Source organism: Myotis yumanensis, unplaced genomic scaffold, assembly GCF_028538775.1.
Source record: "Myotis yumanensis isolate MYYU_CA2020_CCGP unplaced genomic scaffold, mMyoYum1.0.hap1 SCAF_1, whole genome shotgun sequence".
Classification (NCBI taxonomy): Eukaryota; Metazoa; Chordata; class Mammalia; order Chiroptera; family Vespertilionidae; genus Myotis; species Myotis yumanensis.
Window position 1 is genome coordinate 57,537,258 of NW_027223752.1, and position 12,924 is coordinate 57,550,181.

General features: G+C 44.7%; 1 protein-coding gene across 1 annotated transcript in view; it reads left to right on the forward strand.

The window, feature by feature from the left end:
* The first annotated feature begins 1,621 nt into the window (after positions 1–1,621).
* The window catches only part of ALDH1A2 (aldehyde dehydrogenase 1 family member A2), a 95,929-nt gene continuing 84,626 nt past the window's right edge, over positions 1,622–12,924 (forward strand). Inside the window, exon 1 of the mRNA XM_070421893.1 lies at positions 1,622–1,892. Within this exon, the coding sequence (XP_070277994.1) occupies positions 1,776–1,892 (117 nt within the window). The 5' untranslated portion in view covers positions 1,622–1,775. The remainder of the gene's footprint in view (positions 1,893–12,924) is intronic.

Here is a 12,924-nt window from a genome sequence, read left to right on the forward strand (position 1 = left end):
CCTTCTCCTTCTCTCCCCAACTAATTCTAAGACCGTATTCTTGTATTTCTCAGTTGTATCTCCAACCCTCTAAGGCTTTAATAAAAGTGTATCTCAAGAACATATACTGTTATTAAAGCACGATTTTGGGGTATCAAGATCCTGTGTGAATTGAGATCTCTCAACTACCTAAGCTAAGTTCCCTAGTTTCTCCATGAAGACAATTCACTCAGAGACCCGTGGGTATACACTTCGAGTTGAAAGTTATTTCTATAGACCTAATACTAAAATGAAATATTTTTGTCTATTTCTATTGTGTAGCAGCCACCCACTGAGCATTAGGCAGTTTTAGGTACTGAAAATATTTAAGGCAAGATCTTTTCTGACTGACATTTAACACCCAAAGAAATGGGGTTCTCAGTCTCTGAAAACGGCATTTAGGATAAGAATCAGTAGGCCCCGTTAGGATTATAATGGGAGGAGGGACGTGCCCTATAGAGGTCTTTTCATTTGGACCCAGATTTAGTCCACTGAGCCCTGAGTCCATTCTGTATGGGGTCTCTGGGTTCTTGACGGATGGACACTTACATGCTGATCTTTAGGTGTCCACAAACGAGAAGAAGGCCTATTGGAACTACGGAAACACTTAAAATAGGGAGTTATAAATATGGAAGCTCAAGCCCAAGGGAGTAGTTGTATGCAGGAAACGTATTTATACGTTTTACGTTGACTGTAAGAAGTAGAGCCACCTGTTAGCGCGCGATAAAAACTACCCGCAAACAATGTATTAAGTGAGGGGCACATGTCCAGCGGGATGATAGCTGTTCGGGTGAAGAACAAAAAAAAGCAAAACAAGGGTACGTTTGTGTGTTTTCAGGCAAGGACTATGAGAGCTGGAAGGAGGGACCCCAGAAGAAAGATTAGAGGGCAAATGAAACTTGCAACTTTGAGGAGCTTGTGAGGACCAAAGCCCGCCTCCTCCGGCGCAGTCGCCACAGCCGGGCAGTCCCGGCCGGCAGAGGGCAGCAGCTGGGCGGGAGAAGCCAGCCCAGGGCCCGCGGAGTCGCCCGGCTCCCGGCTCCCGGGGACACGCTTGTTGAGTGTGGGACGAGGGACTCCACTCCTCATTGCCCGCCCCGACCCTGCGGCCCAGGCGAACCTGGGGCTCGGTTGCGAGAACGAGGTGTGCGGGGCTCGCTGCGGAGGTCCCTGCGCCCCTGCCCAGGGAAGGAGAGCTGAGGGCGCCCCCTCCCTGACCCCCGGGAGGAAAGGAGCGCTGGAGTTTGGAGGGGCCCCCGGCACGCGGGTGGGAGGGGATCTCCGCACCCCTGCAGCTCCGTCCGGGCTGGTCCCGCCGACCCCGCGCGCCCCGCTCTCACCCGCTTCGGGGGACACGACCCGCCCCCGCCCTCGGCCGAGGCGCGCCTCCCGCCAACGCCCACCCGGCCAGAGCGAGGCCGCCCCGCTGTCGGATCCCGCGCAGCCCCGGGCAGGTTCCCGCTCCGCCGTCGAGGAGGGCGGCGTGCGCGTGGGCGTGCGCGTGGGCGGGGGCCGATTCCCGCGGCCCGGGCGGGGGCGGGGGCGCGGACGCCCTTGACCGTGGGCGCGAGCGCCAGGCGGCGGGCTGTATGTAAATCGCTGCGCCCCGAGACCTAGGTAGGATGGACCAGCCCCCGCGCCGCGGCCCTCACGTCCAATAAGAAGCGCCCCCGCTTGACACCTGCCTATAAACAGGCGAGCGCCCGCCGCCCCGCGCACAGCCCGCAGCCCGCACCGCCACGCCGCGGGGCCACACCATGACCTCCAGCAAGATCGAGATGCCCGGCGAGGTGAAGGCCGACCCCGCCGCGCTCATGGCGTCCCTGCACCTCCTGCCGTCGCCCACGCCCAACCTGGAGATCAAGTACACGAAGGTAAGCGGCCGGCCGGCCACGCACACCCTCTCGAACCGCCTTCCTCGCCCTGCGGGAGCTGCTAGGGGGCGAGGGCCGGGGGGCGCGGGCCAGCCTGTCACCCCCGCGCAGCAGAGGGGCGCCCGGGCTCGGGGTGGGGGCTGCCGGAGTCCCGCGGGGTCCGGGGACACCTCGGGGACTGGCCACCCGGGAAACGCGGCGCGGAGGGCTCGCCGTCAACTGCTTTTTCCCAAACCGCATCCGCCGCTGCCTTCCATCCGACTCGGGGTCGCGACCGCTTCGGGGAAGGCGCCCGCACCGCGTCGGCTCCTCCAATGGGGAAGAAGGGCGTCCCGCCAGATGGCCCCGCAGCCTGGCCATGGCTTCTGGGTCCCCCGCCGTCGAGGGCCGCTCGGTCGCCCGCCCCGCAGGTCCTCGGGGTCCGGACGGCGGGAGACGCGCGGGCGCTGGCTGCCCGCACAGCTTCCGTGGGAACCTGGCTGCCGAGCGCAGTAGACCCAGCGTCAGCGTCGCGTTTGAATTCTGTGGGCAGTGGCAGTTTCCCTGGAAAACTTGGGAAGTCTTTTCATTTGTATAAATTAACAGGCTCGCTTTGGAACTGGGGGGGGGGGGGGGGGATCACTCTTTATAACGAACTCTGACATCTTGGGTTTGCCAAGCACGAATGTTTTTTGTTGCACCACAGGAAAAAAGAGTATGTGTTCGTTACCTAGTATAAATTGAATTTACTTTCTTTCAAAAAACTCGACATAGGAAAAAATTGTTAATTACGCACATAGGGGATTTATAGTGTCATAGCACCGGGAGGGAGAGATGGGATTTAAAGTCATGTTTCTTGGAGTTCATTTTACAGTTCTCTTGTTGGATTTTTCTATCTCTTTCCGTTGATTTCTACCCTAAACTCCCGATTAACTTAAACACACACGGAGCACACACAATATGGTTAAAGTTGTTTTCCATCATGCTTATTGCACGATAAACTAAATTTTGTCGAGAAGTAAATTGTTTGGTTCTGACTTAATGGTTGAAAGAAATACAAAAAAACCAACATCGGAATATTAAAATTTTCCTTGCGTTGAGTTTTAGGTTACAAACCAGGGTGGTTCCTGGGTTGAGTGCCAATTTAGATGAATTTGATGTACCTGTTAGTAATTTTTTAGGTGGTGTGACAAATTTTTGAAAGCCGTTTTAATGAGAGGTCGTTAATGGTTACAGCCACTTAGGCATCATTTGCATCACCATTGTGCCCGTGTTTGGCACATCTCTGGGTTCAGGAACAAGCGGGGAAAGCCTGCAGCATCAAGCTTTGTTTTAGGAGCGTCTCTAACCTCTCGAGCCTCACTTTACAATTATTAAGATGCAAGATCTCCTTCCGAGAGAGGACCTGATCCGCAGATTTAGCCTCACTTTTGATCAGATTCTCCTCACCGCCCTGAAAGGAGTCTTAGGTATGCAGTAGGTATCTCCGAATTTAATTTGGAAACTCTTCCAGCTCTCTTTCCCTCTAACTACCCCCCGACCCCCGCTCTCTTTTTTTTCTCTTGTTCTCCCTCAGTAGGAAAGACAACTGATTTATAGCTAATTGAAGTCTTTAATGTGGAGTCATTTCACTCAGGGGAGACTTTTATCCAGTATCCGCTTTCCCACTTATTACAAAGAAAAACAATCAGAAATGAAATAATGGATTGTAACTTGATTCTTTAATTTGTGGGGAGGAGGCATCTTATTTTTGGCTTGACAAACACCCCTCATAAACACTGAGTAGCCCTCATCGAAAGGCGAGCTCTTTTCACAAAACCTTGTAAAATCAGGTCTCTCTGAGCATTCCCAGCCTTCCTCCTCAGCTCTTTGGTGAGACTTTAACATTTCCCGAGACAAGCGTGGTGGGCACGCAGCCTTTTTAACGCGGGGCAGAAAGCTGCTCTTTGGTAGCTGAGGGCAATGGCAAAGGCTGTTTTACTTAAAAGGAAAAATAAGATGAATGGGGAGTTTTTTAAAAAATCCTCTTATGGTCATAAGTGAGGGAAATTATATTAGCATTTTTAAGCAAAAGAATGAATAAGGTAGAATGGACAGTTAGTCCTTTAGAATAGTGATACCACATTCATTAGGAATTTCTAAAAAGGTAATTAGTAGTTAAAAATTATTATGCTAGAGGGCTTATTAAATAACACATAGGAAACAACAATGTTTGTGTCAGAAAATGGTACAAGACCAACATTGGTGGATCCTCAATCTTTTTTGTCTTGTTAAACAAATACATCTTTAGTGAAGGCTATTGCGGTAGGATTTTAAAAAAATATGATTTGGGGACCAACATAAAGTCGCTACTGAGAATTTCAAGTAGCATACATCGAGGCAACTTTGCACTGGGATCTTGTATTATTGTATTTATTCACCATTCTCTTTCTCCTAAAACTATTTTACTCTTTTTTTTTTTTTTAATAAAAAAGGAATTCGGGAGATAATTAGGGGGGAAAGTTACTGCCTTTGTTTGTTAAAGGTCCAGGGAAAGTGCTCCAAATTTAAAGTTCAGTCTCCAAGGATGCTGAAAGGGCCAAACTCCTGGTTTGTACGTATTGACTTTCAGGTAATTACACTTAGTTTTGAAAATAAGCCTGAAGGTCCACTACCCATTTTAGACTAATGATCAATGGCAATACTGTCTTTGGAATATGTCTATTTTTATTTTCCCAATAAAGCAAGCTAGACCTCAAGCTCTAAAAGTGATTTCTTATTAAAGAATATGTTAAACAAACAAATAAGACTGCATTAGTCAAGAAAGTGTGATAACAGCACCAACCCGAAGGAGTGAGTGGACTCCTTTGTGGTAGAGAGAAGGGATACTTCCTTGCTTGCATGCTAAGAAGAATGCTTAACAGCTAGCATAAGAGTTTGATGGCTTTTAGCTATGCTTTTATGAATTAAAATTTTTCTGAGTTGTTTGTTTTATCAGTCTCATTTTTAGAAGTTTTTTATAGCTAAATATATCATAGGCGCGCACACACATTGTAAAATCAAGCCTGGTACTTTACTGACTGCCCAGAACTGCAGAAAAGATCTTTTCCAGATCCCCAGGTCTTTGGAAACTTGAAAACTACCCTACCTTCTCCATTGTCTGTATCATCTCTCCTGGCTTTACTAGTCCATCTGTCCCAGCCTCCCCCTCCCCACTACACTACACACACACACACACACACACACACACACGGGTTGCACTCTTTCCCTGTTGATTACTTTTTCAGTGAGAGTTTATGCCCATAACTAACAGTAATATAAAGTGTTGGGTTTACTCCAGCATCTGATACTGTGGGGAGCTAGAACAGAAGGAGGAAGGGGGACATTTATGGGATATTGCCCTACTAAATTAGAAGAGGAAAAATAAAAGGTAATCAACTGATAATCAGAGCTGATGTGCATGGAGTAACTACTATTTATTCTTTTATTTATTCAGTTAACCACCTTTTATTGAACATCTGTTTTCTGAAGTCAATTTCAGTTTCAAATATGAATGGCCATGTTTCTAACAAGTGTGCTTTCCATTATGCTAGCTGGGCTGTGGAAGCATTGAATGCCCAAAATTAGTTGTCAACCTGGTGGTAGTTCAGTTGATTAATGTAAAAATAACAATAATGACAATAATACATATAATGCTACTTACATTGTTTATAGGGCCCTAATGGTTTACCAAGCACTTTCATATATATCTTATGAAGGAGAGAGAGAGTAGGAAGAAGTAGGAAAAATTGATAAGGAAAACCTTGGCCTTGACTTTTAAAAATGGATAGAGCTTTCCTCCCCATACCTTTTGCTTTTCCTAATAGTCACATCCTTTTTTCTTTTTGAGAGAGAGAGAGAGAGAGAGGGAGGCTTCAAATCTTCATTTTGCGTTGCTTCTATTGCAAACATTTAGAGAGTCTGACCTGAGCTACTCTTAAGAGCTTCCTTTTGTGACTTCTGATCCCCTAACTTTAAATGACTGGTTTGATGTCTCTGTGGTCTGTATGTCTGGGACAAGATTGTTGCCTGCCCTGGGGGTCACTTCTCTAAGGTGGTGTGGGTCCAATCGCCTCTAATTGAGATTGTCCGTCTTGATCATAAATTATTCATCAAACTGTACATTTAGTGGGGGGACTTGCATTAAAAAAAACTTTTTGCAGTTGCACAGCTTTTTGACGTTTGTATCGTCTCCATTTAACACAGGGGAGCTGACCAACTTCATTGTGAGACTTGAATTAGGTCCTTCTCCTGGGCTCCTGCCTGCCCCGATGCCTTCTGTATGGGCTTACGTTACCATATAGAATCATCAAGTCCTTTTTATCTATAAAATGAGGAATCGGTGTTTCCGTTTCAGGGCAGAAGATTCTCTGAGGAGCCTGCGCTGTGAGGTCTCGTTTCCTTGTATTCAGGCTTAAGAGAAGCCAGGCTTGCATAATTAGATCTCTGTTGTATTAGACAAGCATCCCAAATACCAACATGCACAGTCCTCTCTCAAGTTGGGTGGTGGAATACAAATACTGATGAGTATTTTTGCCTTTTTAGTTATTTTAGTGACAACTTGCAGGGGTCAGCACACTACAGACTGTCTACCTAATTTTGTAAATAAAGTTTTATTGGAACACAGCCACACTCATTCAGTTACATACTGTCTGTGGCTGCGTTTGGATTACAATGGCTGAGTCAAGTATTTGCAACAGAGACCATTTGGCCCGCACTTTAGAAAAAATTTATAAAGCCTTGACTTAGAAAAAGAAAGGCTCTGAATTAAAATAGGCCTTTGTTCAAATCTTGATCAGATATGTACTTAGTTAGCTATGTGAGCAGTTATGGATGGTGTCTCTTCTTAGGGGGTTTCTTCACTGGGTATCAATTTCTAGTTGTTAGTGTGAGAAAGTAAATGGCATATAATGATAATCAACCAAGGACTAATCCCATTTCATTTTTTTAAAGTGGTCATTACATTTGTAGTTCCAAATTAATGGAGGCCCATTAAGAAAGATCAGAGTTGTATGGACAATAAAGTTTTACAAACAGGCCAATGTTTAGTATTCTGCTTATTTATTTAATGTTTAGTAGTTTAATTAGTCATAAGAGTAATATTCTGCATAGCTTGTATGTTTACACTGAGTTTTCATCAAATGGGATCCCTTGGAGGTTTCCCTACCAAGGTATTATCTTTACCAAGAAAGTAACCAAATCAGTTTCCCAGCCAATTCAGTCATGCACCACATAACGGTGGTTAGGCCAACAAGAGACTGCATTTACTACAGCGATCCCATAAGATTAAAATGGACTTGAAAAATTCCTATCCCCTGGTGATGTCATAGCCATCATAATGTTGTAGCCCAAGGCATTACTGTTTTGGGCCATCTCAGCCCATCCATACTCCTGTCAGCTAGAAGCGGCTGGGGGTGCTCCTCTGGCTCACATGCCCCACGGCACAGTAAGGTCCTGAGTAGAGAGGGCATGAGCTAGCTTTCACACTGGCTCACTCTTTATTGGTGAATTCAAAACATAAGAGGGGGAACTTAAAGTATTGGAAGATAAAAACAAAACAAAACAAATAGCCTAAAATAGTTATCCAAATCAATCAAGATCTCTAAAACAAAGGAGCCTAAATGGGAGGAGGTGGACTGACTCTTTGTCCAGTCCTGTGGCTGGGATTGTGTGCATTCCAGATAGCCTTCTTAGAAGTATTGCCTCTTTAAGGTGGATGCCTCAGCAATCAAAGCTTAAATCAGGCACTTGTATTATAAAAAGGAAAGCCAACAGTCAGGGCTTAAACTGTAACTACTCATGTGTTTGTGATGATGTTGGTGTAAGCAAACCTACTGCCCTACCAGTTGTATAAAAGTAAAGTACAGCATAGGGAATACAGTCAATAATATTATAAAAACTAGAGGCCTGGTGCATGAAATTCGTGCACTCAGGGGTGGGGGGTGTCCCTCAGCCTGGCCTGCACCCTCTTGTAGTCCAGGAGCCCTCGGGGGATGTCTGATTGCTGTGGAGGCAGCAGGAGAGGCTTCCACCACCGCCGCTATGCTTGCCAGCCATGAGCCCAGCTCAGGGCTTCTGTCTGAGCGGTGCTCCCCCTGTGAGAGTGCACTGACCACCAGGGGGCAGTTCCTGCATTGAGCATCTGCCCCCTGGTGGTCAGTGCACATCATAGTGTTTGGTCGATTTGCATATTAGCCTTTTATTATATAGGATGTATGCTGCCAGATGGGTACTAGACTTATCAGGGTGATCATTTCATAAGGGATGTAAATGTCTAATCACTATGCTGTATACCTGAAACTAATATAATATTGCATGTCAACTGTAATAAAAAATGAAATTTTAAAAATATAGGCATGGATTACACGAATAGCCTATACCATCTTGGTTTGTGTAGATTCATTCTACTGTATTCACACAAGATCAAAATTGCCTCACAATGCATTTCTCAGAACATATCTCCGTCGTTAAGCAGTGCATGACTGTATTTTAATAGTTAAATTAGGTATCTGGCACTTGTGTGCCAAAATTCAGCATTAATATGCCTCAGTATACCCAGCTGACTGGGCCTAAGTGTCAGACTGCAGAGAGTCATTTCTGGTGTTTTAAGTTGTTGGGACCAAGATGTTGCCAAGTCATTGGTGCTTACATCTAGGAAATATGACAGCCTGTGAGGACATTCTCTGAAGGAAGATACTATTTAGAAATGGGAAGGTATATTAAGTTATATAATTTAAAACTGACTAGACTTTCACTGGTCCTGACTGCCCAATTTTGGGGCACTTCACCTGGAAAAGCACCATGCAGTGACTATTTTGAAAGCCCTTCTAGCATTTCTTTAATTTTTTTTTTATTTGCTGTGACAGTCATTTCAAAGCCACTCATTTCTCTTCAAATACTGAGTCTAATGCATATAAAAGTGATAGCCAAAATGTCACTTTGATTAATTTTTAATTGCCTTTTCAGACGTATCTTTGAGCTCTATTCCATTTTACTGTTCAGATATATAAGATTCTTCAAATTGGGAATTTCTTATCTCTGGCATATCTCTATTGCTTGCTTTTTGGCCCGAATTATGTTCAAGTTGTCTCTCTTCATAATCTTAACTCTTAGTGAGTTTATTTACAGCAAGTCTCTTTTGTGTCACATAATTTGGAAACACTTCCAGACTTCGAAAATTCCAGTTGAAATAATAATTGGTCTCTCAGCAAAACTTTGCAGGGGCTAACACAGAGGTTTATTGACCTCCATAGATTGTGATTGAAAATTAGACTGTCATGGGTGAACATTCTAATTTTTGTTATAGAAGGAAGCTTTCCTTTTCCTCCAGTGCTGCTCTGTTACTACCAGAAGTAGTTATCTGCTATGTTGCCTTTCCTCACTACAGTTTGACCTTTGGAGAGCAAAGGAGCAGTTTCTTTATTCCTACATTTTTGGAGAGATAAGACATATTGTCCAGTTGAACTTGGAAACACCTGTCTCGTATTTAGAAGAATTTAGGATATCATCGGTGGTACCAAAACACTCTCCAATCTATATGTATAAACGGCTAAAATGCTAAGTGTCCTCGAAAACGTCCAACTGGTTGCTGTGATATGCACTGACCACCAGGAGGTAGATGCTCAATGCAGGAGCTGCCGTGACACCCACTGGCCGCTTACAAAGAAACAGCACCACGGACCTGGCGCTAACAAACCAACACTCGGCTTCTCCAAAGTGGAACACAGGCCCTGCCACCACCCCTGAGTGATACCCGACCAAATTGCAGCCAACGCTGCCAAGACCCCATCGTGCAAAAATGTGGCCCACAGGCCAGCCCACCCAGAAATGGTCGCTGTGGGCACCAGGTAATGATGTCACATAGCAACGCCCAGCTTCCTCTCCCTAGGGACTAGCCTCCTTGGAGTTTCTTCAGCCCAGGAACACGACTTGCTTTATTTATTTATTTATTTTTAATTAAATCTTTATTGTTCAGATTATTACATTTGTTCCTCTCCCCCCCCCCCCCATAACTCCCCTCCTTCCAGCTCCCATCCCACCCTCCGCCCTCACTCCCCACCCACTGTCCTCATCCATAGGTGCACAATTTTTGTCCAGTCTCTTCCCGCATCCCCCACACCCCTTTTCCCCCCAAGAATAGTCGGTCCATTCCCTTTCTATGTCCCTGATTCTATTATAATCACCAGTTCATTCTGTACATCAGATTATTTATTCACTTGATTCTTAGATTCACTTGTTGATAGATGCATATTTGTTGTTCATAATTTGTATTTTTACCTTTTTCTTCTTCTTCCTCTTCTTAAAGGATACCTTTCAGCATTTCATATAATACTGGTTTGGTGGTGATGAAGTCCTTTAGCTTTTCCTTATCTGTGAAGCTCTTTATCTGACCTTCAATTCTGAATGATAGCTTTGCTGGATAAAGTAATCTTGGTTGTAGGTTCTTGGCATTCATCACTTTGAATATTTCTTGCCACTCCCTTCTGGCCTGCAAAGTTTCTGTTGAGAAATCAGCTGACAGTCGTATGGGTATTCCCTTGTAGGTAACTGAGTTTCTTTCTCTTGCTGCTTTTAAGATTCTCTCTTTGTCTTTTGCTCTTGGCATTTTAATTATGATGTGTCTTGGTGTGGTCCTCTTTGGATTCCTTTTGTTTGGGGTTCTCTGCGCTTCCTGGACCTGTAAGTCTATTTCTTTCACCAGATAGGGGAAGTTTTCTGTCATTATTTCTTCAAATAGGTTTTCAATATCTTGCTGTCTCTCATCTTCTGGTACTCCTATAATTCTGCTGTTGGTACGTTTGAAGCTGTCCCAGAGGCTCCTTACACTATCTTCGTATTTTCGGATTCTTTTTTCATTTTGCTTTTCTGGTTGGGTGTTTCTTGGTTCTTCGCATTTCAAATCTTTGACTTGATTCTTGCGCTCCTCTGGTCTGCTGTTGGGAGTCTGTATAATATTCTTTATTTCAGTCAGTGTATGCTTACTTTCTAGTTGGTCCTTTATCACACCATCGAGGGTCTCATTAGATTTCCTGTACATCTCATCAAGTTTATCGACAGACTCTAGCAGCCTCTTGAGAGACCTCAAAAGTGTGGTTCTGAACTCAATATCCTCCCTTGATAGTTTTGTCCTGTTTCTTTGTCTCCGCATTTTTTACGCTTTCTTGGTGCACCCCCTAGTGGTCTTTGTGCGCAGTCTTGTTGTAGTTAAGCCTTGATTGTTGTAGTTAATACTAGAGGGATTTGACCTCCAGGCCGACTGGCTATGAGAATCAGCTGTGTTTGCAGTGGGAGAACTTCTGTCCTCTAGGGAGGTGCTAATCTAGCCTTTGCCTGAGGCTATCTGGCAAATGGCTCTGTGCAGGGCTTGGGCGGGGCGGGTCCCACAGGATCAACAGGGCGGAGGAGGGAGCAGTTATGGCTGCTCTCAGTCCGTCCCCAGGGGCTCTGCCTCTCTGTCCCAGCAACAGCTGCAAACCTCGGAGGGACCGTAGCCAGACAGTCCCGCTTCTCCCGTTTGAGTCTGGGTCCCTAGAGACTCGCCCGGATCTGGAGCCCAGAGTCTGAGGCTCCCTCCGGATTGAAACAGACAACCGCACCCTCAGCCACCAGCCCACGCCGTGCGCACTCCGCACCTTAGTATTTTACTTCAGCACTGCGCCTCCTCTGATTCTCAGTTCCTCCTAGTTGTAGAACTTCCACTCAGCCAGCCTTCCTGTGGTTCTGGATGATGTCCGTTCCGTCTTTTAGTTGTATTTTTGAAGTGGTTGTTCGAGGCAGCAGACTCCGGCATTAACCTATGCCGCCATCTTGGTTTTCCACGACTTGCTTTATAGCCAGGTGGAAACACTTTACACTGTAACCAAATATCTGTGAGGTGTTTTCCCATGCCTCATCTCATTTGATCCTCACAGAAGTCCTGGAGTAGGTAGATAGGAGACTTGGTAGAATCCTATTTTCATTAGCCAGAAAACAGAGTTTTAAAAAGTTTAGAAACTTGACCCAACTGAAAAGAAGTAAGAAATGGTGGACCTTGAAAATGACTTCAGATTTTCTCACTGTGCAGAATATAGTCAAACACTGCTGCAGTTAAATATTTTACCCTTTGTTCTCCCTGTGTGATCTACAATAATAATAATCTGCTTCATGTTGATATTTACTGCTGTGTTGCTGACAATTACCTGAAAGAGAAGTTGAGGTGTTTCACTGGACTGGAAAAAGTTTAGCTAAATCAGAAAGCAGGTCTAATTAAACAAGTTTATTCTATGTATATAAAAGGCTATGTTGACTTGCGCATGTGCAATACATATAAAGCTCTCACGGGCGCCAGTTGCATGCTTGTCATTTTGATCTGTCATTGTCAATCGTGAATTTGGTTGACACTTCTATTATAGAGAAAGGGCGAATAGCAATATTAAAATATTTCTTCTAATTGATTTCCTTTCAAATTGCATGAATCCATGCACTGGGCCTCTAGTCTTGATTATAAAGTATAAGGAAATTTTTTCAAAATAATTAAAATATTATATTTTTGTATATTTTTCTGATACATAATTTTGATTTGTCTAGCTTAAGTCTTCTGATTTCAAATCCAGCAACTCTTAAGGGTTTTTGCCCCAGGTCATTTTTAGGGGTTTCTTAAAGATTAAACTGAGTCCAAAAAATGGTATAAGTTGTATGGCTCTTCCCACAGGTAGGATGGAACCTACCTCCCCATAAGTGGATCTGGCAAAATATGTTGGATTTAGTAAACCTACTAACAGCCAAAAATAAACTATTTTCTTCCTCCCCATCCCCAGCATCAAAACACACACCAGATCTGTGGGCTGAGGTATGAGTACTGATGGAGAGTTAGGGTGGGAAGGAAGAGGGGAAATAACACCTTGCCTGGGAAGATGAAAATTATGAAGTGTCTAAAGCATCTACAGAGGATAACTTAAAATCTTATTTCCCTACGTGTGAAAAGTGGACTTCCTCACCGAATCCTTTTTTGGGAGGAGATCAGGAACCAGTATGAGGCTGGTTAAATTCTCTAGCA